Source organism: Antechinus flavipes, chromosome 3, assembly GCF_016432865.1.
Source record: "Antechinus flavipes isolate AdamAnt ecotype Samford, QLD, Australia chromosome 3, AdamAnt_v2, whole genome shotgun sequence".
In the NCBI taxonomy this organism is placed as follows: domain Eukaryota; kingdom Metazoa; phylum Chordata; class Mammalia; order Dasyuromorphia; family Dasyuridae; genus Antechinus; species Antechinus flavipes.
The window spans coordinates 320,744,899-320,771,434 of NC_067400.1; the positions used below are offsets into that span (position 1 = coordinate 320,744,899).

Genomic DNA, 26,536 nt, shown 5'->3' on the forward strand with positions numbered 1-26,536 from the left:
TTCCCCTTCTCTACTATGCCATGATTCCTCTCTCCTGTTAGAACATTGGATTCTTTCATGGGAATAGGTCACCTTCAGATAGAGGTTTTCTATTTGAAGGTAAAATATTCCAATCTTCCTGCCTTCTTTCAATCTTTTTTCTCCTTCCTAAAGTAAATCTGCCCTTTGCTGTTCACATAAAATCAGATCCTAAAGCAGATTCCCGGTCCCCCTAACCTCCACCCCATTCATCTCCCTTTTAAAAAATTTATCTTGAGAATTGAACTCTCAGCATCCTCAAAAGTCTTCCATCTTCAGCAATGTACCTTTGGTTTAGTTTATATTTTCTTTTCTTTCTTTCTTCTTATTCCTTTATCCTTCCTTCCTTTTCTCCCTTTTTTCCTTTCTTCTTTCTCTTTTCTTTCCTTTCTTTCTCTGCCTTCATTCTTTTTTCTTCCTTTCTCCTTTATTCTTTTTTCTCCTTCCTTCCTTTCTTCCTACCTTCCTTCCTACCTTCCTTCCTTCCTTCTTTCCTTCCTTCCTTTCTCTTTCTTCCTTTCTTTCTTCTTCTTTCTCTTTCTTTCTTTCTCTTTTCTTTTCTTCCTTCCTCTCTTTCTTCCTTCCTTTCTTTCAAAAGTTGATCCAAGGATGAAGTTGGCATTAAAATGCAGGTGTTTCATATTTCATATTATTCCATTATGTAAAATTTAGAGCTTAACGAGACCTGTATTCATATCAGTAGCAATTCATTAACCTTTCTAAGTCTCAGTTTCTTATATTTATAAAAATGGGTGTTCTGATACATATGGGGGCAGGCAGATGATTCAGTGAATAGAATACCAGGCCTGGAGTCAGGAGGCCCTCAGTTCAAATCCAACCTCAGATATTAGTTGTGTAATCTCTCTCTGCTACTATTTCCTCAATTGTAAAATAGGAATAATAGCACCTATGTCACAAGGGTTGATATAAGGATCAAATGAGATAATATTGATTAGGTGTTTAGAACTGTGTTTGGAACATAATCAATGCTTAATAAGGGGAAGAATGACATCTGTCATGAATGGACTTATTCCCTGGTCATGAGATTGAAGCCAAGGAAAGTTTACACAAGAAACCCAGCTGGTTGAGTGATCACATGACGCAGAATTATTTGGAAAAGATGAAATGATGAAGCATACTTCCCACTTGTTGGAAAAGAGGTGGTAGATTAGAGATAGAGGATGAGACATACATTTTTAGACACAGTCTATGCATCATTTATTTTGAGTATTTGTCTGGTTTTGAAGAGGAGTTCTATTTGGGGGAGAGAGGACAGGATAAGGTATTGCAATACTTAAGTTAAGGGAAAACAAAAGAAGTTCAAAAGTAGTCATAAATAGGGTGATTTTGTTAGTGCCACCAAAAATTATTTAAATTAAAATCAAATATACGATTTTAAAAAACAAAGTGCAACAAACACAGTTCATACAATCCTTTTCTGTTTTTTTATGTATCAGATTATTTCTGATGATAATTTAAGTTCATAATTTTTTTTAAGTTTAAAAATGTAAATGATGAAAACAACATACTGTTGTTCAGTTGTTTCTTACTCTTTATGACTTCATTTGGGGTTTTCTTGGCAAAGATACTGAGTAGTTAGCCATTTCCTTCTCTAGCTTATTTTACAGATGAAGAAACTGAGGCAATTGGGGTTAAGTGACTTGCTGAGAGTCACACACCTAGTAAATGTCTGAAGCTGGATTGGAACTTAGATCTTCCTGACTCTAGACCCAGTACACTATTCACTGTGCCACTTAGGTGTCTAGGCAATCTGCTAATCTGAGTAAAATCCCATCTGTGCCCATGAAGGAATTCTCAAATAGAGACACAGCTTCCTCCATCCTCAGGCAGAGATCAAAGGCAACTCATAATCAGTCACCTTTCAAGGCTTAAATCAGTCTGCCTCCCGGCACTTATTCTACACTGGAGCCAAACTAAGCTCTTAACCTTCCCTGATACATGCCCCCCTGCCTTTCTGTCTTTGTACTGTTGCCTTTATTCACTATGTACCAGAATGGTCTTTTCCCCTTCTGCTTGTTGAATTTCTGTCTATTCCTTTAAAGTTCAGGTCAAAGATTTCTTCTTCCTGGAAGCTTCCCTTTGATCCTTTCCCCATCCAATCAATAATCAGCTTGCTTCACACCCCCTTCACTAGTATTCCTCTCTCCATCAAAATTCTTACTACAAAACCAGCTGCGACTCTACCACGCTGGGAAGGCTTTAACCAGGGTCCAGGCAACAAACTAGGTGTGTTTTTGGAAGGTCTGACCATCTAAATACACAAGACTATAGTAAATTAACCGTTTGGTGAAGTCTTTGGTCATAGTAACCAATAAAAGCCAAGTTATTTGTGTTTTTCCCCTCTAGACTGGAAGTTCCAGGAGGGCCAGAACTAACTTTTATATTGCTTCTTGCCTAGGTCAATGTGTAGAAACAGAGTAGGTGTTTAATGTATAAGAAAACCATCCATCTCTATACTTCTTCCTAAATCTACACCTGCATATACACTTGTGCATATATATATATATATATATATATATATATGTATATATATATATATATACACATATATATATATGGTTTTCCTATATATATGCTTTTATTTATTAAGTATCTAGTCTAGGTGCCTAATAGGTATATATGGTTGCATATATATATATATTAGATGCCTTTTAAAGATTTTGGCTTAAAAAGGTCAAGGTCTCCCACTGTATCCAGGGCCATATCCAGTTGTCCTGATCTATATTTCTGGCCACTGGACAGGCCAAAATGTTCTGGAAGAGAAACTGAGACAGGTGACCCAGCCCAGCCCTCCCTCCCTCACTTAAATCCAATTCACTTGCATGTCATTGCATCCCTTCCCTGATGTCATGGGCCGCTTTCAGAACAAATGATGAATAATATTACACACAAATACACACACATATAATATTTGTCAACTATCTATTAGTATATACCATGAATTATATGTATGCATTTACATATATAGGTGTGTGTGTGCATATTTGTAGGTGACATACATTATGTGTTTATGTATCGCACAGATCATATGCATATGCATATTGTGTAAATAAATATGTGTGTATTTGCATGTCTTTCCCAGACAGAACTATCTGTCCTCCCTCACACAGCAATTAAACAGCATATCTAAAGATATTTTCAGTCATTTCAGTCATGATTGAAATGGAAAAAACTATCCTGAAGGATAACAGAGTATTTGACAACCAGCACCTATTTTATAATCTGCTTTTTTTTTAGAGTGGGCAAAGAAATGGGAACTTCTCAGATTATTTTGTGAGATTTTTGAGTTCCATGTTTTTTTTTTTGTTGTTGTTGTTTTTTTAATTTTATTTTATAATAACTTTTTATTGACAGAACCCATGTCAGGGTAATTTTTTTTACAACATTATCCCTTGAACTCACTTCTGTTCTGATTTTTCCCCTCCCTCCCTCTACCCCCTCCCCTAGATGGAAAGCAGTCCTATACATGTTAAATAGGTTACAGTATATCCTAGATACAATATATGTGTGCGGAACCAAACAGTTCTCTTGTTTGAATTCAAATTGAATTCAAAAGGTAGAAATAACCCGGGAAGAAAAACAAAAATGCAGATAGTTCACATTCGTTTCCCAGTGTTCTTTCTTTGGGTGTAGCTGCTTCTGTCCGTCATTTATCAATTGAAACTCAGTTAGGTCTCTTTGTCAAAGAAATCCATTTCCATCAGAATACATCCTCATACAGTATCGTTGTTGAAGTGTATAATGAAGAGTTCCATGTTTTTTAATGAAGGGAAATTACCTAGGCATAGAAGAAAGAGCAGTGTATTCACAGGACCAGAGAATTGTGGGTCTAGAGTTGGTAGGAAGCTCAGGACATGTAGTCCAACCCCCTCTTTTCATAGATGAGGAAACTAAGGTCCATAGATGTCAAGTGACATGTTATAAGTGTGACGTTCTTTCCACTGCACCATGCAGTAAACTGGGATTCAGGAGTGTCAGGTTTTAAACCCATCTTTGCCCCATGTTATCTCAAGTAAATCACTTTTCCCCTCTCAGCCTCAGTGTCTATTACACTCTGATTTCCTCAATAGGAGGGATTATTGCCTGTCTTTGTATCCCTGGCAGTTACCAGTATATGATACATAGTAGGTGCTTACTTAACTTTTGCTGACTGAAGACCTGAATTCAGATAGTCTTTACACCCTGTGAGACCCCATCTCTGTTTGCCTCAGTTTCCTCAACTATAAACTGGGGATAATAATGGCACCTACCTTACAGAATTATTGTTGTTTTGGGAAATCAAATGAAATAATATGTTACAACACTTAGTACAGTGCCTGATGCACAATAGGTACTTATTATGATATTATTACTATTATTATTATCATTAGTAGGATGTTGCTAGGTAACTTCTGGTGCAGCTAAGTGACAGGATAGAGTGCCAGGTCTAGAGTCAAAAAAACTCATCTTCATGAGTTCAAATTTGGCCTCAGACACTTATTAGCTTGTGTGGTCCTAGGCAAGTCACTGAGCCCGATTTGCATCAGTTTTCTCCTCTATAAAATGAGCTGGAAAAGCAAACTACTCTAATATGTCTGCCAAGAAAACCCCAAAAGGGTCACAAAAGTCACTCATGGATGAAACAACCAAGCAATAACAAACAGGTAACAGGTAATTTCTAAGGTTCCTTCTAGCTGAAATGTACCATGATCTATGAAAAGGAAAGGACTACAAGAAAAACTCCTGCCTTCTTGGGATAGTTTAAAAATAAACCAAATAGTTTCTATCTATGTACCTTTCTGGTTTATCCTTAAATCAGCAGAGGTCAGAAGGAAGACATAGAAATAAATCACGTTCTCTTACATGAGGAATTCTCCCATATGCTTTTGGAATGTGTTCTTATCACTATGGAAATTTAATGACCCAAGTGTTTTTGAAAGTTGATGCCTTAATTCCAATAAACTTGTGATGGAGAGAGCCATTTGCATCGAGAAAGGACTATAAGGAACTGAATGTGGCTCACAACATAGTATTTTCACTTATGTTGTTGTTTGCTTGCTTGTTTTTTTCTTTCTCATTTTTTCCCCTTTTGATATGATTTTTCTTACACAGCATGATAAATGTGTAAATGTTTAGAAGAGAAAAAAATAAAGTTGGTGCCCCTGAAAGAATAGAGGGTCTGGGGGAAAATATAAAGGGAAGAATAGACCACTAGTAGGGTTTTGAAAAAGAACAACTCTAATTTTCATCAAAGTTCTACTGGATTTAATAAAATAGGGAAGGCAGAAGATTGTTGTGAGTTAGGAATAATATTGTACAGCGGGTCAATAAAAGAGAAGACATGAGAGAAAGGATGATAGATTGTGAAGCACACAGACAAGTAAGTTGGTCCTGTTGTCTATAAAGGTGAGTCTCTATAACTTGGTGAAAGAAACACTGACTTGAAAGTCAGAAGACCTGATTTCCATGCACCACCCCTAGTCACTATTTGCCCTCAGTTAGGTAGTGCAACTGTTTCCATTTTCATTTTTACAGAAGCAATCAATAAGCATTTTTAACTTATTTTTTTAATAGGAAAAAAATTATTTCCTCTCCCCCTCCCATATATGGCCCCTTCCTTCCCATAGGAAACAAAAACAACAACAACAACAAAAGAAAATAAAATCCTTTCAACAAGCATTAATTAAGTACCTGGCCACATGTTGGGTGCAAGGTAACCCAAGACAAAAATAAAACATCTCCATACTATATATGTATGAAATGTGTGTATATTTTCAATAGATGAAACTGAAGTTTAGAAAACTGAACTGATTTACTCAGGGTCACAGAGTGCTAAAATTTGAATCCCAAGTCTTTCCTGCCTCATGTAGAGAACCCTAACACTTCACCTGCCTAAGAAGAAAATTAACCCATATTCTTGTAGCAGTCAATAGATTTTAGCTAAATTTTACCCAGTTTTGTTTATTTAATTGCTTACAAATAAAATTATTCTGTTTTTTTTTGGCTTGTTTTTTTTTCCAGATTTTGAATCCAAATTTCATTCAAGAAGGTAAGTTAAAGAGAATCATTTAAAAATTAAAAAAAAAACATATTGGGAGAGAATAGAGTTTTCTATGGGCTCATCCAACCAGGGAGCAGTAATTCAGACTGATCAGTCAACAACAATAAGCAATTATTAAAGCACTACTATGTGTCCAGAACTGAGCTAGAAGAGGGAGATGTAAAGTCCTAAATGATATAAAGGCTGCCTTTAAAGAGCTTTTATTCTATTGAAAGATATGCTAGAAAGATCAGAGAGAGGTAGAATTTGTGCTGCTTAGTTAGTGGTTGTTCACATCATTGTTTCCTGGGTCGAATTGTGTACTTGTATAAGTTGTAAGATGGAGATGTAAGGAGATAAGGAGGAAGGATGGAGAGGGGTGTTTGTTTGGCGGTGTGTTTTAAGCTTACACGGGCCATGTGTTGTTTGATTTACAGTTGCTCCTGAATTCCTCGTGCCCCTGATGGATGTGACCTGCTTACTGGGGGATACCGTGACCCTGCAGTGCAAAGTGTGTGGGAGACCAAAGCCCAACATTATTTGGAAGGGCCCTGACCAGAACATCTTGGACAATGACAATAGCACAGCAACATACACAGTCTCCTCCTGGTAACTGCATTTCCCCGCTTCCCCCGCTCCTCCATCACCAGCACCGACTCTTCCATGAGCAGGGGACTGTTTCTAACTTAACCACATAGAGCTCCCAAGGCCAGGTTTATAGGTTCAGGACCAGAAAGGCCACTGAATTTGTCCCAGGGAAAACCTTCCCAGAAGCCAGTTCCCTGGACCCAGAGTCAGAAAACCTCAGTTCAAGTCTCAGCCTAAGAGTCAGTATCATGAAAACAGGGCTAGACTTGGTGTCAGAGTTAAAATTCTCATTCAGATTTTTACCAGCTGTGGGAGCTTCAAGGCACTGACCCTACAGCAGCTTCTGTTTTCTTCTTTGTTAAAATGGGATAATTTGGAAAGCCTTTGCAAATCTTTAAAGCATTATCCAAATATAAGTTACAGCTGCCATTATTACTCCCATCATTATCACCGCTACTACTGCCATTATTACTATTACCACTACTACTACTAGTAGTACTTTACTATTACTACTCCTACTGCTACTACCATTACTATTGATGCTATTATTTTTACTACAACTATTATCATTACTACTACTAGCAAAACCACTATCACCTCAATTACTACTACTACCACTACCACTACTATAATTGGTGTTGTTACTACCGCTATTACTATTGTCTCTATAACTATGATTACTACTGCTCTACTATTATTACTGCTACTATCATTATTATTACTACTACTACTATTACTTTTACTACAACTATTATTACTACTATCACTACTATGACTAGCATCACCACTAATCCTACTACTACTGCTATTGCTGCCATTACTATTATTACCACAACCATGATTACTGTTACTTTTAATACTATTTTATTACTATTACTACTGCTATTACCATTACTATTACTACTACTACTACTTTTATTATTACTACTGTCACTACTACTACTATAGCACTACCACTACCACTACTATTATTATCACTACTACCACAATTACTATTACTCCTACTACCACTATTACTATTGCTATTGCTGTTATTACTATTGTTACCACAATAGTAATTGTGGTATTACTTACTATTATTTTTTACTATTACTACTGCTATTACCATTACTATTACTACTACTACTACTTTTACTATAACTACTGTCACTACTACTAGCACTAGCACTACCACTACTACTATTATCGCTACTACCACAATTACTGTTACTACTATTACCACTATTGCTATTGCTACTGCTGTTATTACTATTGTTACCACAACTATGATTACTATTACTCTTACTACTACTTTACTATTATTACTACTATTAATAGATCATGACTATGAGCAAATCATCTAGCTTCTCTAGGCTTTACAAAATAAGGACAATACAAACAGATATAAAGGAGAATTTTATACTTGTAGTATCTACTTCACACAGTCCTCTTCTTCATCCCAGGGTCTTACAGATACCCAATCTGCTTAGCCAATTACAACTAGAACTCCCAAGCTTAAGTGATCCACTAGCCTCAGCCTTTCCAGTAGCAGGGATTTCAGATGTATTCTGCCATGTCCAACTGAATCTACCTTAAAGGGATAACTTGAGGGTAAATTTCAGGATGTGTGTTTCATGAAACAACCCAAGACCCCAGATTGCTTGTTCTAGCTATGGAGTACCTGAGAAATTTGCTTCCCATATCCTCTAAAATATCAGGTAATTATTTGGGTGTTCCCAAGGTGTGCTAAGGCTTGATCAAAATGCTTGAATGGAAGGGCTTCTCATTCATACTCCATTAGTCTTTTCTTATCATTTTTGTCAATCAATCATGAAAGGCTGGGTGGTATAATAGAGTGCTTACCCTAGAATCGAGAAGACCAGGTCTTGTAAGTAAAGTAAAATTAGGTCTTGTGAAACTAAACAGAATGAAACAAAGAGCATTTGCCATTTCTTGGGAGGAACGAAGACTGTTAATAATGGTGAGATCAATGATGATGGTGACAATTTGTGCTTTCAAATATATCCCATCTTTTGAGCTTTACAAGTACTATTATCTACATTGAACAAATGATAAAGCTGAGCCCCAGAGAGGCTTAGCATTTTACCTCAAATCATACAGAAAATTAGTATGAGAACTGGAACTAAATATCATGTCTCTGTACTCCTAGTGCTTTCTCCACTAGATCATTAGTATGTGAATCTTTAGTGTGTTTCTTCTTATTCGTCACTCCTTTTCCCCCTTATTTGATGAACTTGAATTCAATCAACTATTCCTGATCTATCTTTTAAGAATCTTAACAAATAACAAAAATAATTCACTCATTGGTTGCGACTGGCAGTGGTTTGTTGTTATTGTTTGAAGTTTCAATTATTCACCAGTTAGTGGTTGATCACTTCTAAATTGAATGGGTTGGCAGCAGAATGCCAGACTCAGCCTTAAACTAAGGTCCTTCGAGTTAAGTCGGTAATTCTAAGAGTGCAGGAGGGAAGGATGGGTAAATTTCCTCCTAGATTTATGAAATAGAATCTTTTCTCTAGTGATTCTGGTGAAATCACTCTGAAGATCTGCAACCTGATGCCCCAGGACAGTGGGATTTACACATGTGTAGCAACAAATGACCATGGGACTGCATCAACATCAGCTACAATCAAAGTGCAAGGTATGGCACCTTTATCAATCCATTTAAATTGGCTAGCAAGGAACCCATCAAAACTGCTCAAAAAAATATAAAATCATACAATTAGAGCTCTATAAAAAGAGATACCAGAAGTCATCTAGTCTAACTCCTATCTAAATCATGAATCCTAACAATGTTTTTTTATTGTCACAAAAATTTATTTTTCAAAAGAAATATTGCCTAAGCCTTGGCAAATGTCCTGTCACTGCACCCTCAGGACCACCAAACCTTTCTGTCCACCCTCTAGCTTGAAACCTCCTCTACATAATATTTCCCCAAATTAGAATGGGAGAACGGAGTCTGTTTTTCATTGTTAGTTATATTGTAAGCACTTAATGGGGATAGTGAGGTAGTGCTATGAATAGAGCACTGGGGCTAGTCTCAGACACTTTTTAGCTGTGTGACCCTGGGCAAATCATTTCACCCTGTCTGCCTCAGTTTCTTCATTTGTAAAATGAACTGGAGAAAGAAAAGATAATTGACTCCAATATCTTTGCCAAGAAAACCCCAAATGATTCACAAAGAGTCAGACATGACTAAAACAAGATAAAGAACAGATGAGATTTTAATAAATGCTATTTCATAAAAACCAATATTTTATAATTTCTGACCTGTAAAGTGGAAAAGTCTCAATCATTACCTACAACAACAATGCAATATGGCAAAATTATATAATGTTGCAATATTATTAATAATTATTAAATAGTAGCAATATTATCATGCAATATCATTGCAATATCACTGAAACTCTTATACTGTTACCAAGTTTTCTAGAAATGACATTCTAAAGTAATCTAAGAAAAAAATCTGTAATATTTTAAAACTAGATGAATATGTGAAATGCTAAAACTCTTGTAAAGACCTATCAAAAAATGTTATTTGTTTCACCCAAACAAATATATAAAACTTTATAAGTTTCACCCAATAAATTCCTCTGCCAAGTTCATCTATTGATTTTTTTTTCTGTTTTAGCTTGTTTGTTTTTTGTTTTTTGTTTCTGAGGGGCGTTTTGTTTGGGGAGTGGGGAACCAGACCCATAATAGAATCAGCATAGAAAATTGTGCTTGTAGAAAATCCTGTTAGTCAATGAAGTGATTCAGATCTATTCCAATAGACTTGTGAGGGAGAGAGCCATCTGAATCCAGAAGGAGTACTGTGGGAACTGAGTGTGAATCACAACATAGCAATTTTTGTTATTGTTTGCTTGCTTTTTGTTTTCTTTTCTTATTTTTCCCCTTTTTGATCTGATTTTCTTTTGCAACAGGCTTATTGTAGAAATATGTACAGAAGAATTGTACATGTTTAATATATATTGAATTACTTGCTGTCTAGGGGAGGGGGTAGGGAGGAAGGAGAAAAATTTGGAACTTACAAAAGTGAATATTGAAAACTATCTTTGTATGTATTTTGAAAACAAAAAGCTATTATTTAAAAAGAAAGGAAGAAGGGGAAGGAAGGAAGGAAGAAAGGAAGGAAGGAAGGAAGAAAGGAAGGAAGGAAGGAAGAAAGGAAGGAAGGAAGGAGGGAGGGAGGGAGGGAGGAAGAGAGGGAGGAAGGGAGGAAGGAAGGAAGAATGGATGGAGGGAGGAAGGGAAGGGAAAGAGGGAGGGAGGGAAGAGAGGGAGGGAGGGAAGGAGGGAAGGGAGGGAGGAAGGGAGGGAAGGAAGAAAGTCCTGTTAGTCCTGTAGAGAGATAATATGCACCTGTTCTGCAATCTATAACCTATTTTTAAATGAAGGAAAAACAACTACAATTTGTGGCTAAAGAACTTCCAGGAGCACCAAATTTTTAATTTTGATGAGGGGTCATACAATCTGCATAGGTGAAACATTTGAACCCAGACTTTCCTACTTACAAGGCTTGTTCTCCATTCACATTAATAGGTAGTTTCATCTTTTCATTTTAGAATCAGAAATTTCAGGCTGGAAAGGTCCTTAGAGGTCACCTGTTCAAATCCTCTCATTTCACAGTTGAAAGACCTTTCCTTTCTTCATTCAAGGTCTAATCTGGTGAATATGGGTACTTTCCTCTTTGATTTTATTTTAGCTTTTTGCCTTTATCTCCTCTCCCTTATATCCAAGTTATTTGTCCATTTATGCTTCTCTGCCATTAGAATGTGAGAGAGTACATGTTCTAGTTCATGAGAACTAGACATTGAACAAGCAGTAATTAAGCCCTTACTTTGTGCCAAACATTATTCTAAATGCAGGGAATATAATAAATGTATCTGAAAAAGGAAGGGAAGGAACAGAATAAAAGGACTAGGAGCAATTAGGTAGGCAACAGTAAGACTCGTTTAAAATAGGCAGCTAGATGGTACAATACATAGAGCATTGACCCTGATGTCAGGAGGAGTTGAGTTCAAACCCAGCTTCAGCCATTTGACATGTACTAGCTGTGTGACCCTAGGCAAATAATTTTTTTAAAAAAAAAAGGTACCCACAGATGGGTCATGGTAGAAAAGGCCTGAGAGCAGCTTGAAGAAAAATGAAAACCTATTCTGTATCCCCAAGGCTTAACACAGTGCCTTTCATAGTAGTACTAAATAAAATCAGGTGATTTGGATTTAAATTATGAAGCGCACTAATGTTTATTTTATTTTTTTTCACTATTTAAAAATTTTTTAATTTATTCTGAATATAACAAACACCAAATAAAATTTGTATTTCTATAAACTTTATTGTTGTCATTGAGTAGTCTTATTCTTATTTGACTCTTTGTGACCCCATTTGGGCTTTTTTGAGTGGTTTGCCATTTCCTTTTCCAGCTCATTTTACAAATGAGGAACTGAGGCAAACAGAGTTAAGTGACTGGCCTAGGGTCACACTTTGAACTCAAGTATAAGTACATCTCATTTTGTTCACTTTAAATTTTGCCCTTATAATAAAGAATCATCAGTGAAGGAAGTTTCACTTGCTAAAAGCTATTGGAATGCTCTGGCCATCACCTTACTGGCTCCAGCACCATCTTGGAAGTAGGGGATGGAAGGAAAGCCTGAGAAGACACTCCATAGCTAACACAGCTTCTATCAACCCCAGAAAAAACTCTGGCCACTCACTGCTCCTGTTCTGATCCTTCTAGGTTAGGTGGTTCAGTGGATAAAGTGCAGAATCTGGACTTAGAAAGACTCATCTTCCTGAGTTCAAATTCAGTTTCAGACAATTCCTAGTTGTGTGATCCTGGGTAAGTCCCTTAACCCTGTGTGCCTCAGTTTCCTCATCTGTAAAATGAGCTGGAAAAGGAAATGGTAATCTACTCCAATCTCTTTGCTAAAACTAAAAAACAAAAACAAAAACAAAAAACCTCCAAGTATAACTCAACAACAGATACTTGTTGCAGCAGTTCCTTACTGATCTCAACTTGAGTCACTGTCTATGGATATGGAGGAGAGGGGTTATGGGAAAAGATTATCTAAAAAGTTACTGTAATTCCTTTTTTTTCTTTTCTGAAAAGATTTTTTTTTAAAAAAGTCTACAAAATTTTTGTTCTAGCAACATATTCATTCACTCCATGGTAAATTTATCAGGCCTTATCTTGTAAAATGTCTTCAAGAATAATCCAGTCTCTGTTGGTCTAAAATGGAGAATTACAAAGTCATCTAATCTGGTTCAGAGAATTCAAAAACTAGTGAGGCAATGGCATATTCACCTTAATCTGACAACAAGATTTATTGGATAATTGTATACAAGATAATAATTCTATTCCAGAGCCATTAGTAGGTTATGCAAGGAAATCATTCTAACCTAGTACCTTGTGTGTCTAGTTTATAGAAATATGGAATATCTGAAACTTTGGACATTGTGTCAGTTGATTACAATAAAGTGTTTTTCTTTGCTACCAGACAGAATTCAGTGTAGTAGGGGGTTGAGAAATAACTGGTGTGAAAATGAAGGATATTAATAAAACGCTTAAGAAAGAATTCTTTCTAGTCTTAAATCCTAAATCTATCTAAAAGATAGATTTGGAGCTGAAAGAGATTTGAGAGATTATCAAATCCACCATCACCATTTTAGAGATGAGGAAATGAAGGTTCAGAAATGTTAAGGGACTTGCCAGGATCACAAGTGTCTAAAACAGGATCCTGAGCCAGTTCCTCCCTTGGGCCAACTTCAACATCCTCTCCTATGCTCTCCTATGATCTTCTCAAACTTCAAGGTTGGGAGAAGGATAGGTCAGCTGGCAAAGATGGACATGGGAGAGGTAGGGGTAGGGAGGGAATAGGTCCTCAGAGAGATAATATAATATAACAATATAATATAACATAACATAATAAACATAATATAATATGATATAATTAGCATAATTTAATATAACATAACATCATATAATATAATATGATGATTGACTTTACCTTGGACTTCCCCAGGTGTCCCAGCAGCACCAAACCGTCCCATTGCCCAAGAAAGGAGCTGCACCTCAGTGATTCTCCGATGGCTGCCTCCATCCAGCACAGGAAACTGCACTATCTCAGGTTACACAGTGGAGTACAGGGAAGAAGGTACAAACTAACATCAAAGAGTTCCATGATCTCATTGTTTAAATGGGGCCTTCAGTGATACAGCCCACAGCCCATCCATGTCCTCCAATAAGGTCACACCACAGCATGGGAGAGGGGACAGATATCCAATGTGCTGGGAGGACTTCTGCTCTTTCTCCTGATGTTGCTAGGATACAAGTAAAAGATGGGGCTCTGAAAAACAAGTATCTCTTGCTTCTTTCGTGGAATTAATTTGTCTTTTCCAGTTAGACACTTCTATGATGACACTCTACTTTTTTTGTTTTGCTGTTGCAACCAAGAAATCAGCAAAACAAGAGAAAAAATGATCTGGTTAAATTCATTCAGACTATGTTGTAAATGACTTCTAATTGTCTCAAAGATATTTTCTCCTTCTTTTCCAAGGACCCTATTCCTACCTAAAATCATTTATATTTGTGTCTGCAGACTTGAGCCCCAAAGTTCATGAACTTATCCCAACTCACAATCGCTAACATTTTTTAATTTTTTGTAGATGGACTAGTGACTTCTTGACCTTTGTTTTTCAGTAATTTTCCTTAGTCTCCCATCTTTGTGATAAACTATGTTCTCTTGTTCTACATCTGCTTTATTTATACCCTTACAAAAGAGTTGAACACTTTGCAAAAAGTTAGAAAACAGATTTTCAGAAATTTTTATAATGTTCATAAAGATGATCACTTTAGCTTACTGTGTGAAATATATTTTCTTTTGTGTGGTAATATATTCTCATTTCTCTGCCTGTCACGCTTCTCTGTCTCTCTTTACCTCTCTGTCTGTGTCTGTCTCTTGTCTCTCTGTCTCCATCTCTCTGTGTCTCTCTGCCTCTATCTCTCTGTGTATCTCCCTGTTCTTCTCTGTCTTTTTCTGTCTGCCTCTCTTTCTGTCTGTCTCTTTCTTCCCTCCTTCCCTCTCCTTTTTCTTTCTATTGGACTCCACAGGTTCCCAGGTCTGGCAGCAGTCTGTGGCTTCAACTTTGGATACTTACTTAGTCATTGAAGACTTGAGCCCTGGATGCCCTTACCAATTCAGAGTCAGTGCCAGCAATCCCTGGGGAATCAGCTTACCCAGCGAGCCATCTGAATTTGTGAGACTCCCAGAATATGGTGAGCACTGACAAGCAATTTTCCAAGACACAGTAGAGTAAAATTATTTCTTGATTTGTTGGGGATAGAGAAGATCTCAAGGTGGTTTTACTTTAATGTATTTTGTCCTATTGGTTCTAACAACTTTTTTCTTAAATCCTTGCTTATTATATACATTGATTAAACAATTTCTTATATATATGAAGAAAACTTTGCTTGTTTAGTCAGCATTTATCAGAGTAAACTTATTTCCGAGTTGTTGTTTGATCTTCTTTCTCAAAAAGGACCATAACATTAGGGAAGTAATGCCATGACTTGTAAGCAAATTGGATTTAAGGAAGGAAGGATCATGCAAAGTCACCAGACTAACTGGGTCCAGTGGCCAGATATTTATCAGGATGAGTGGGGATGGTCCTGGATATCTCTAAGGAAATACAGAGAGGGAGGGGGATAGATAGAGAGATAGACAGAGACAGAGACAGAGGGAAGGTAGGAGGGAGATGGGGAGGAAGAGAGAGAAAGAAAAGAAGAAGAAGAAGAAGAAGAAGAAGAAGAAGAAGAAGAAGAAGAAGAAGAAGAAGAAGAAGAAGAAGAAGAAGAAGAAGAAGAAGAAGAAGAAGAAGAAGAAGAAGAAGAAGAAGAAGACAGAAACAAACAAATGGAGGGAGGGAAGGAAGGAGGGAAGGAGAGAGGGAGGAAAAGCAAGAGAAAGAGACAGAAAGACAGAGATGGGGAGAGAAATAGAAGAAGAGGAGGGAGAAAGGGAGAGGAAGAAGGGAAAGAGGGGAGAGAGGGAGGAAAAGCAAGAGAAAGAGACAGAAAGACAGAGATGGGGAGAGAAATAGAAGAAGAGGAGGGAGAAAGGGAGATGAAGAAGGGAAAGAGGGGAGAGAGGGAGGGAGAGAGAGGGAGAGAAGAAGAGAGGGAGAAAGGGAGCGAGGGAAAGAGAGAGGGAGTGAAAGAGAGAAAGTAAAGGGGGAGGAAGTGGGGAGAAGAAGAGAGCATCAGAGGGGCCATCACTTTCTTAAGTCTAGACAATCAACGAAATAATAAAGGAAGACCTGATTTGTAACATTTGCTGATTAATGAGGTATAAATTCTCACACTGAAAATTTATGAGTTGAATTTCCTGAGCTGGTCGAAGCTGGTTTCAGCACTCCACTGGTTACCACCCTAATCAATGGACAAGGAATCAGAATCCCTTCCTGATTTGGGATGGATTTTCCCTTTAGAAATTGATTGAACCTCTAAAAAAATCAGATATAAATATTACCTTTTGAAATATTATTAAATATATATGTAGAATTCAGTTGAATCCAAAAGACTGAAAAATATACTATTTATTAATATTTTGCTTTAAAAAAAGAAACCATAACCTACTTTTATATTATGTAGACACCAAGACCAAAAATGCCTCCAAACATATGTTCTATTTCTACATACAGGAAATCATGAGCTGGTCCATAGAAACCCTCCCTAAGCTCCAGTCTTCTTTAGCCTAAAGCCAATAATAAGACTTGCCAACTCTTGCATTCTTCCTAGTCACCCTTCCAAATTGTCTCACTTTCTTTTTTCTATTTCTATTCTCCTTCCCCCCCATCTCCCACCCAATTACATCTATAGCTGTTTTCCTAGTTAGTGTTCATGATCTAAATGAGATATTAGTGTAATATACCATTCCTAGAGGTCCCCAGGGAATATAAAAGCCGTGTAAAGACAAAATGAGCCCATAATGATAAAAATTGTTATTAACATTGTTAAACAACATGTTATTTAATTATGGGCAGTGAATACATCACCAGATCTGGAGTCAGGAATTTTCATCTTCCTGAGTTCAAATCTGGCCTCAGATATTTTCTAGATGTGTGATCCTGAGCAAGTCACTTCAGCTTAGAGAAGGAAATGGCAAAACCCCAAATGGAAAATACTGAAAAATGAATAAAAACAATAACAAGCAAAAATAAGTCACTAAATCCTATGGATCTTCATTTCCTCATCTGAAAAGTAAGGGCTTTGAACCAGAGAGCCTCTAAGATCCCTTTCATCCCCAGATTTATAGACTTGTGATAAGTTACCCCCTCATTTTGAAGATGGGGGGGGGGAATAAAGATCCATAAATATTGACTTTTCAAGATCCCCAACTAATTGGTGGCAGATCTAGGATGATAACCTAGACCTGACTTCTGAATGAGTCTCTTTACATTATACCATAGTGCAGGACTCAGAGTTTACTAATGGATTTTATTATTTTCTTGAAGACCTACAACTATATTAATTAGTAACAAGGCATTGTTTAGAAATACGTATGACATATAGATTATTTTTGGTTTATTAGCTGTTCTCCAGATGTGAAATTCCATTTGCTGCCTCCATCCCCATGCCTTTACCTTGACTATTCCTGATCCCTGGAGTGCCATCCCCCAACACATCCACCTTAGAATCCCCAGCTTCCTCAAAGCTCAGAAATTGTGCCACTTTCTCCCATGAGGTCTTCCTTGATTTTCCTAATTATTAGTATTCTCTCCCTCTTGAAAAAAATTGGCAGAATTTTATATATACTTCCTTTAGAATGTCTGCTCTTTGAGGGTAGGAATCATTTCATTCTTCATATTTGCATCTAACACAGGACAAGCCACATAGTAGGGATATTTTTTAATTGAAATGTTCAGTGTAAGCAGAATGTCTCTTCAGAGTAGGGCCTGTTTAATTTTAGCCTTTTCATCCCAGAAGTGCCCTGCACACAGTAGGACTTTCTATTACACAGGCTACCACAGATAGGTTTGACCCCAGGTTCTTATATCCCAAAGTCAACTTTCTTTCTGTTGTATGTACTGAAGTCCCTTGCAATTGGCATTCTGTGATCTGTAATTCCACGTTTTTTCTGTGACATCCTCAGGAGTGTGGCAGCTTATCAGAGAGACCTGAAATTGTCTCTCTAAGTTTTAGTCTTCTCAGAATTGAACTCCACCCAATTCCCTTCAGGTCTCATGGGTCTGAGCTCTTTTCCAAGATAATCAGTACCAGAAGATCTTCCCACTTGGTCCTATGGCAATGACAGGAGAAGCAAGCTAACCAAGATGAGTTGGAGGGTGTAGAACCCCAAGGAAGAAAACACTCTGATGAAAATAATTCTTACTAAGATATGAATGGCTGATAGACTCATTGAATTCTCAAGATGTGAGTGCTAACATCAGAGATAGGAAAAACCTTTCTCAATTCTGGGGCCTGCAAGAACAAACAAAAAAGGCAGTCCTGGTGGTCTTGTTTATAATTTCCTGCTACTAAGTCCAATGGATTGATTGATCACTCAAGTACTGAATTAAAATTAAAATTAAAAACTAAAATCAATGGGGTGCCAGCATTGAGTCTGGCAATAGTTTGGTGAGTCCACGGGGCAGAGGATCACCACCCTGCCTCAAAAACCATGAACCAGAAACCAGATTGTAAAAAAAAAAAAAAAAAAAAAGTTTTCATGACAAGCAACAGCAGGATCTGGTCAATGTACTTCCAGCCTGAGTGAAATAGGAGATCAGGCCAATTTTATTCCTATTTATAATTTTTTAAAAGTTATGCAACATAAGTTCACAATTTTATATGCAATCCTCTTTTTTGTTCATTATGTTAAAATATTTTTGCTGATAATTGAATTTATAATTCTTTTTTTTAAGAATTTTTTGAAAGGAGAACCTTTGGGGGGTTCTGCAGGAGCTGTCCATCTTCTGTGACATTCTCAGCTTCACCTGTGTGCTTTCTCTCTTCCAAAGATGCTGCAGCTGATGGTGCTACCATTTCATGGAAGGAAAATTTTGATTTGGCTTACACGGAGCTGAATGAAATTGGAAGGTAATAAATACTGCAGCTTTCCATGCTGGGACTTGCCTGGAATGGAAAATCCCCATAGATGTATATGTTCACAAAAAGAAAAAAGTTTTAGTTTTTTAAAAATTTGAATAAAAAAAGAAATAACCTGATATAGAGATAAAAAGCAAGACTTGCAGAAAGAATTGGGCTAAAGTCCCATCTCTGACACTACTGGTTGTGTGACCATGATTCATAGAACCTATCAAAGGATAGAGCTAGAAAGTGCCTCAGAGGCTATCTAAGCCAGCTCTGACTTTACATATGAGGAAACTGAGACTTGGGGAGGTTAAGTAATTTGTCAAAACTCACACAGATTATAAGTAAGTTATCATAAAGGTAATTTGAACTCTGATCTTCTAATGTCAGAGCTAGTGTTCTTTCTCTAAGAGTAACAAGAAGGAGTTGCTTATCTATGTTAGTAGAAGGAATTTCCACACTGGAAAATCCTTATGCTGATGAAAATCACAAATCTGGACCAAAAAAAGTTAAAATTAAAAAAAAAACTGAGTAATTAATGCTCATTCAAGGGGAAAAGTATGTGAATGTCTGCTATCACAAGATCTGCATCCAGAAAGAGGGCTATGGGGACTGAGTAGGGGATCACACTATATAGAATTTTTACCTTTTTTGTTGTTTGCTTGGATTTTGTTTTCTTTCTCATTTTTTCCCCATTTGATCTGATTTTTCTTGTGCAGCAATGGACAAAAATGGAAATATGTTTAGAAGAATTGCACATGTTTAACCTAAATTGTATTATTTGCCCTCTAGGAGAAGGGGAGGTAAGGAAAAAAAAATGGAAGACAAGGTTTTGCAAGGTGAATGTTGAAAACTATCTTTACATGCATTTTTAATAAAGCTTTTTATTTTTAATATATATGCATAGATAGTTTTCAGCATTCACCCTTGCAAAACCTTGTCTTCCAAATTTTTTCTCACTCCCTTCCTCTCCCCTTCTCCCCTAGACAGCAAGTAATCCAATATATGTTCAACATGTTTACATGTATTTTTTGGGGGGGGAGGGGGAGGCTGAGGCAATTGAGGTTAAGTGACTTGCCCAGGGTCACACAGCTAGGAAGTACATGTATTTTGAAAAATAAAAAGCTATTATTATTTTTTTTAATTAATCAAACCTTAAAGGAGGCAAAATGGCAAACAAATGGACAAAATAAAATGACACCAATTTTATCTCTTTTTTTTATCCTCAAAGAATTAGTGTCAGCTAGAAGTCCATGTAGTACAGTCACATCTATGTTAGTAAATGTTGAACAATTGGCTCTCTGAAGGAGGAAAAAATATACCAGCAATACAATTTTAACTTGAATATGCATTATTTACCTTTTCTCCATCCCTTTCTTAAGTCTACATAATCAACACAATAATAAAGTTTGTAGCATTTGCCAATTTCAGATTTGTAAACATAGACAGTTTACAATTTAACAATTGGCTCTTAGGAGCTGTTACAAGCTAACTAGCACACTCCAGGGAAAGAGCGATCACTCTGGAATCAGAAAACCTGGCTTCAAATCCCACTTGGGATATGATCTGTATGATTTATGACAAGTAATTTAACTTTCCTGGTTTCCTCATGTGTAAAATAAGAGGAATTTGTGGGGTATTTTCCAGATCTAGACACATGATCCTTTGAGTTTAACCCAGATGATGATGAGTTGAAGGAACTAGGGATGCTCAGCCTAGACAAAAGTAACTTTATCAAAGTCACGACCATGGTCATTGTCTTGAAATGGTTGAAAGGCCATCATACAGAAGAGGAGATAGACTCATTTATCACAACTCAAGACAGGAGAGCTAAACAGATAGTTAGAAGTAACAGGGAGATCGATTTAGGCTTGAGGTAAGAAAGAAATTTCCCAATAATTAGAACTGTCCAAAAATGAAATTGGCTGCCTCCTAAGGTAGTGAGTTGTCTTATGTTAAAAAGCATTCAAGCTGAAGCTAGGTGACAACTTTTAGAGTATTTTGTAGAGAAAACTCCATGAATCAGCTAGGGAATTGGACTAGGTGACTTCTAAGATTCTATGATTCCAGCTTCTTACCTCCCTGACACTAGGAAGCCTAGATGGGAAGGGCTATCGACAGAAAGACCTATTGGACTTCTAGTAAAATATTAGCATTTGCATGTTAATATTACAGATCCCTGGAAAAAAATCTAGGGTTTATTTGTGAATTCTGACAGAAGACTCTCTTTTTCATCTGATTCCAGGGGTCGGTTCTCCATCGTGAAGAAGTGCATTCACAAAGCTACTCGAAAAGATGTTGCTGTGAAATTCATTAGCAAAAAAATGAAGAAGAAGGAACAGGCAGCACATGAAGCTGCCCTCCTCCAGCATTTGCAGCACCCTCAATATGTCACACTCCACGATACCTATGAGTCACCCACATCGTATATCTTGGTATTGGAACTGTGAGTACCAACAGCTTCCCTCTAGCATCATTTCTGTCCATTTAGGTGGCCACTGCCTGGCCTGTTGACCCCATATAGATGATGCTGGAGTCAGGGGACTTGGATTCAAAAATATTTACTAATTATGTGATAAATTACTAAACCTCCATATCCCTCCATAGTAGTATTAACAATTGTAGATTATTATTAGATAATTTTCATTCATCCCTAGAAATTGGGCTGGGGTAGAAATGAATACTCCCCATTCTCCCATTCCATCCCCAAAAGGCAATATTTTCCCTTCTAGATTCCAACTCCCCAAAGTGACAAACTATTCCAAAGTTTGGAGGGATTCCTATTAACTCGGGAAAGAAGGAGAAATTTACATCTCAGGCTATGAACAAACAGCCAATGTTCCATTGTTCTCTTGGAAAATAGGAGTAAAATAGATTCATTAGAAACACAGAATGTTAGGGTATAATAGACTCTGTAGACCATCTAAACTAATCTCATTTTGCTGATCAGGAGACAAAAGCTACAACCCTGACATCTCATGATACATCATGCAAATGCTCTACTGATGTTCAACACCAATCACTAAACATTTATTGTGTTCATAACTATCAGACACTGTTATACAAAAACAAGAATGAAATAATTCCTGAGATTCTACTGGAGGAATAACAAAAAAAAGTATACATTATAGACAGCTAGACGGTACTGTGGATAGAGTGCCACGCCAAGAATCAAGAAGTACTGAGTTCTAATTTGGCCTCAGACGCTTACTGCATGATCCTGGGCAAGTCACCTAACTTAGTTTCCTCATCTGTAAAATGAGCTGGAGAAAGGAATGGTAAACCATTCCAATATCTTTGCCAAGAAAACCCCAAATGGGGTCACAAAGAGTAGGACACAACTAAAATGACTCACCAACAAAAGATGTAGTTTTTGAGTTGAACTCTGGAAAAAAAACTAATATATTTGCAGAAATGAAAGAAAGGAGAAAGTAAATATACTCCCCTTCTATCTCCATGACACTAGCCATCCCTCATATGTGGAATATCCTCCTTAGCCCCACTTCATCAAATCCTTCATAAAATTATAGGATTGTAGATTTATAGCTGGAGTTGTTGCTTCTACCTCCCCTTCTGAGGACCAATTAAAAATTAATAGTATGGGAAAGTGAGATATTTAGAGTGGCTGGGTTTGTGAATTGAGGGGTGAGTAATGAAACAACAGTGATATCCTCAACAGAAATAGTAGAGTTCAAAAGCAAGTAGTTTTTTAGGGAAAGATAATAAGGTCTGTTATAGACATGTTTTGAGATGGCTATGGAATTTCCCATTTGAAATATCTGTCAGTTGGTGACATGGGACTGATGTGCAGAAGAAAGATATTTTATATATAAATGTATGTACATATAGACATATATGTGTGTATACATGTATGTATATACACACATGTATTATAAGTACATGTGCATGTATTTGTCTTTGTACACACATATATGTATTATCTGCCTAGAGAAGATAATTAAATCCATGAGAGTTTATGCAGTCATCAAGAAAAAGAGTATAGAGGGGAAATGTAAGGCCTAGGACAAAGCTTTGAGGATCCTCAAGAAAATATATAGTTTTGGGATACACTGTCAGCTATAGTGATGCTTCTTCTGATTCCTATAAACACAATATATTTTTCTCTTCTAAATATAACAATATACAGGAAACATTTTTTGATGGTATGAAATTTTTCAAAGGGATAGAAACTGGCCTGAAACTGTTCACAGGGACTGTTAGATTGATGATTCTAGTACTGATAGTTTGTTGTAATGATGGCCAGGAGCTGTGTTGCCCAGGCTAACATACTGACTGAAGCTTAATTTATGACTATATCAGGTTACTGGTAGGGAGAGCTGGCTTTTAATAAGACAGGGGAAGTTTTTCCTGTTTTGATACCTCTAAAAATATCTACTTCTTTCCACTCATCTCATTCTTATAATCAAAGGTGTTCCCTGCTGTGAAAAGGAAGTAATATTTTCCATTCAGATCATATTGTCTCAGAGCCCTTCATTACACAAAGGGTTTGGGTTCACCTCAGGGAATTTCTTCATTCTCTTAGTTCATAGTTTCCACCTAAGAAACCTGGGAAATAGTATGTGCATGGTCTTCCCTGGAATACTGAGACTGATTCCCTACTTGCAATTACAAAGATCTAGATCTGGAACAGACCTGGATCCTAGAACTGGCAGGGAGATATAGGAGTTAACTGACATGGTAAGACCTGTATTTTAGGAAAATCACTTTGGTGGTTGAATGAAGAATACATTAGAATAACAAGAGATTAGAAATAGTCAGGCCCATCAGCCAGCCATTGCAATAATCTGGGCTCAAGGTAATTAATGAAAGCCTACATTAGAGATGGTAGTGTCAAAGGAGAGATAATTGTAAAAGTAAAATCAACAGTCTTTAGCAACAGATTGGATATGGAGATAAAAGAGAGTAGTAAAAAGAGTAAGAGTAGAGTAAAAAATCCAGGATAACTTTTCATTATATCACAGAGGAAGGTTTTGGTAAAAGAAAAGGAAAAACAAAATAACAATCCTTTAATTAGTCCCAAGGATATGTGTAAATCTTTAGATAGCTTTTATCATAGGAGTCCTAATCTTTAGATTTACACATATTAATATATCTATGTAGTGTGGATATATACATGTATATGTGTGTATGTATACATATATTTATTTTTCTGAATTATGATGGTTTTAAATATGAGGACTCCTATGATAAAAGCTCTTTCTCCCACAGACCCTGTCTTGACTTGCTGTTCCCTAACTATTGAAGTGGAGACTTTTAAAAAATTCCCTTTCTCTTTTGACTTTCAGCCTCTCATTCTAGTGTTTCCATGTTCCATGGGACAGCCAGCCTATCCACTAGTTTCATAGACTAGTCCCTTTCTATGCTATCTCCTTAGCAAAATCTCCAGAATCCTTTTTCTTTCCCAGGTTCCCATTATTCTTGCCACATAGAGTCTTCCTTTTTCTAACTTCCCTGTAACCAAACTTTCTTTAACTTGTATGTCCCACAATTAGTTTGAGCTCCTTGAGATCTGACACTGTCTTGCTTATTCTTTTTGCATCTGCACTGTTTAGTACTCAGTGGGTATTTAATAAATGCTTTTTCCTTCATTCGGTGTCTCCCAGGTACCAGCTCTAATGCCTTGAATTATACACACTTTATTTTTGCCAGTTATTCAAAAGGTAGGGTAAATAGAAATAAGGAATATGTCCTATCACCTACCACATTTCTCAACCTCCTATTCTCAGGTTGAAATTTTAATTCTCTGAAAATTACACCTGATATTATATATAATGATCGTGTAAAATACATTCATATACATTATATAATGCTCTTACATAATGTCTTTACATGCAATAAACATTTTATGCCTTCTATCATTCATGTGAATCATCCATGTGTTTTGACTAATATCCTCATTAGCAATTAACCTAAATATGATAGTCTAGTCACTGGTCAGATAGTTCAGGTTCTTCTGCTGTGACTTGCTGCTACCTTTAGATATTCTACATCTCTATTATTTATAGGGGAGAAACTATCTCCAGTGCTCTATGTTCAGAGCCTAGAAAGTGCCAGATAGAATTGTCTGCCATTTCTAGGTTGGGTGCCATGTGTAGACTTCTTGAGATCTTGAGTAAACGTGTTATTGGTGTGAAATTGACTTTAGGTTTATCTTATTTCTTCTTCCAAGCAATCAATCAGCAAATATTTATTAATACCTACTATATATTAACACCAGGCAGTGTATTAGACACGGGAGACGTAAGTACAAAGCTAGAAGGGAAATTTAGTTCTCATTTTACAAGCCAAGAGAGGAGATGCAAGTTTTCAAGGACCAGTAGCTGGTTAGTACAAAGTCATGGACAATCCATACTTCTAATGAGCTTCCCTTCTAATGGAAGATATAAAGAACATGCATATATACAACATTGTTAAGTTATTTCTCAATAGTGTCATACTCTTCATGACCCCATTTGGGGTTTTCTTGGCAGAGATACTAGAGTTTTTTTGTCATTTCTTCTCCAGCTCATTTTACGGATGAGGAAACTGAGACAAGCAGGGTTACGTGACTTGCCCAGAGTCTCACAGCTAGGAAATGTCTGAGGTCAAATTTGAATTCAGGAAGATGAGTCTTCTTAACTCCAGATCCAGCACTCCATCTACTGTCCACCTTGTTGCCCAATATAGCATTAATATAAAGTAAATATAAATATATATAAAGTAGAAACTGGGAAAATCAGGAAAGGCTTAATGAAGAAGACAGTATTTGAACTTCACCCTAAGTGGAAAGAGGGACTCCTTCTGGAGGTAAGGAAGGAGGATGGTTACAGGCATGGGGGGCAGCAGATGCAAAGGCTTGGAGAAGAGAAATGGTGTAACCTGAGTGAGAAATACAAATATCTGTTTGGCTGAAGGGCAGAGCTCAGGAGAGGGAATAGTATTCAGTGAGCTTGAAAAGATAACTCAGAGCCAAATTGTGTAAATCTTTATAGTCTAAACTGAGGACTTTATATTTTATCCCAAAGACAATCAGAAGCCACTGGAATTGGTTGAGGAGAGTGACAGGCTCCATCTCTGCTCAATGAAAGTTATTTTGGCAACAATCTAAGAATTTACTAGATCTGAGAGAGATTAAGCAAAGATACCAGCTAAGAAGCCGTTGCAATGAGGAGACAGAAGAGGAATGAAGGTGGTGGGCTTGTGCCCTCCCCCTAAATGTTGACCCTAGTAGGAATTCACCAATGAGGAAAAGAGGCTGACATGTTGAAGGGGTATTTCTGGGTGAGAAGGCTGGAGGGAAGGGTGGACATTGCAGGATGAGGAGGTCCTGGGAGCTGAGGGCAATTCCAGCTGAGGCAAGGTATTGGAATTGAGAAAATCAGGAGAGCTGGGAGGAGAATAAATGAAGATTTATTCTTTAATTAATTTAATTAATTCCTATTAAATAGGAGCTGCATGAGTAGGGAGAAGGGGTCAGATGTGAGAGATGCTGTGTAGGCAAGTAGAAACAGCAAAATATGACAACTGATTGGCTATGCAAAGTGCGGGAGAATGAGAAATCCAGTATAATGCTGAGGTTATGAACCTGGAACTCTGGACAGATACTGATATTATAATAGTTATTTCAGTAGGTTAAGTTAGCCCTGATAGCAGTTCATGTTCTCTGAGGGTATCTTCATATCGGGACTAATCTTTATGGAAAATCTTTCCAGATTGTATCGCCTTTGTGATAGGTTCTTTATGTTTATGTTTTTCCTAAATTGCTATAACAATTCACTATTTGGCCCAATTCATGC

General features: G+C 36.9%; 1 protein-coding gene across 11 annotated transcripts in view; it reads left to right on the top strand.

The window, feature by feature from the left end:
* KALRN (kalirin RhoGEF kinase) overlaps nt 1–26,536 on the top strand; it is a 927,260-nt gene that overhangs the window by 893,318 nt on the left and 7,406 nt on the right. For all 11 annotated transcript variants that reach the window (XM_051985449.1, XM_051985462.1, XM_051985447.1 and 8 more), the window contains 7 exons: nt 6,040–6,067; nt 6,496–6,667; nt 9,166–9,287; nt 13,672–13,803; nt 14,760–14,924; nt 18,668–18,746; nt 20,986–21,186. In XM_051985449.1, the coding sequence (XP_051841409.1) occupies nt 6,040–6,067; nt 6,496–6,667; nt 9,166–9,287; nt 13,672–13,803; nt 14,760–14,924; nt 18,668–18,746; nt 20,986–21,186 (899 nt within the window). The remainder of the gene's footprint in view (nt 1–6,039; nt 6,068–6,495; nt 6,668–9,165; nt 9,288–13,671; nt 13,804–14,759; nt 14,925–18,667; nt 18,747–20,985; nt 21,187–26,536) is intronic.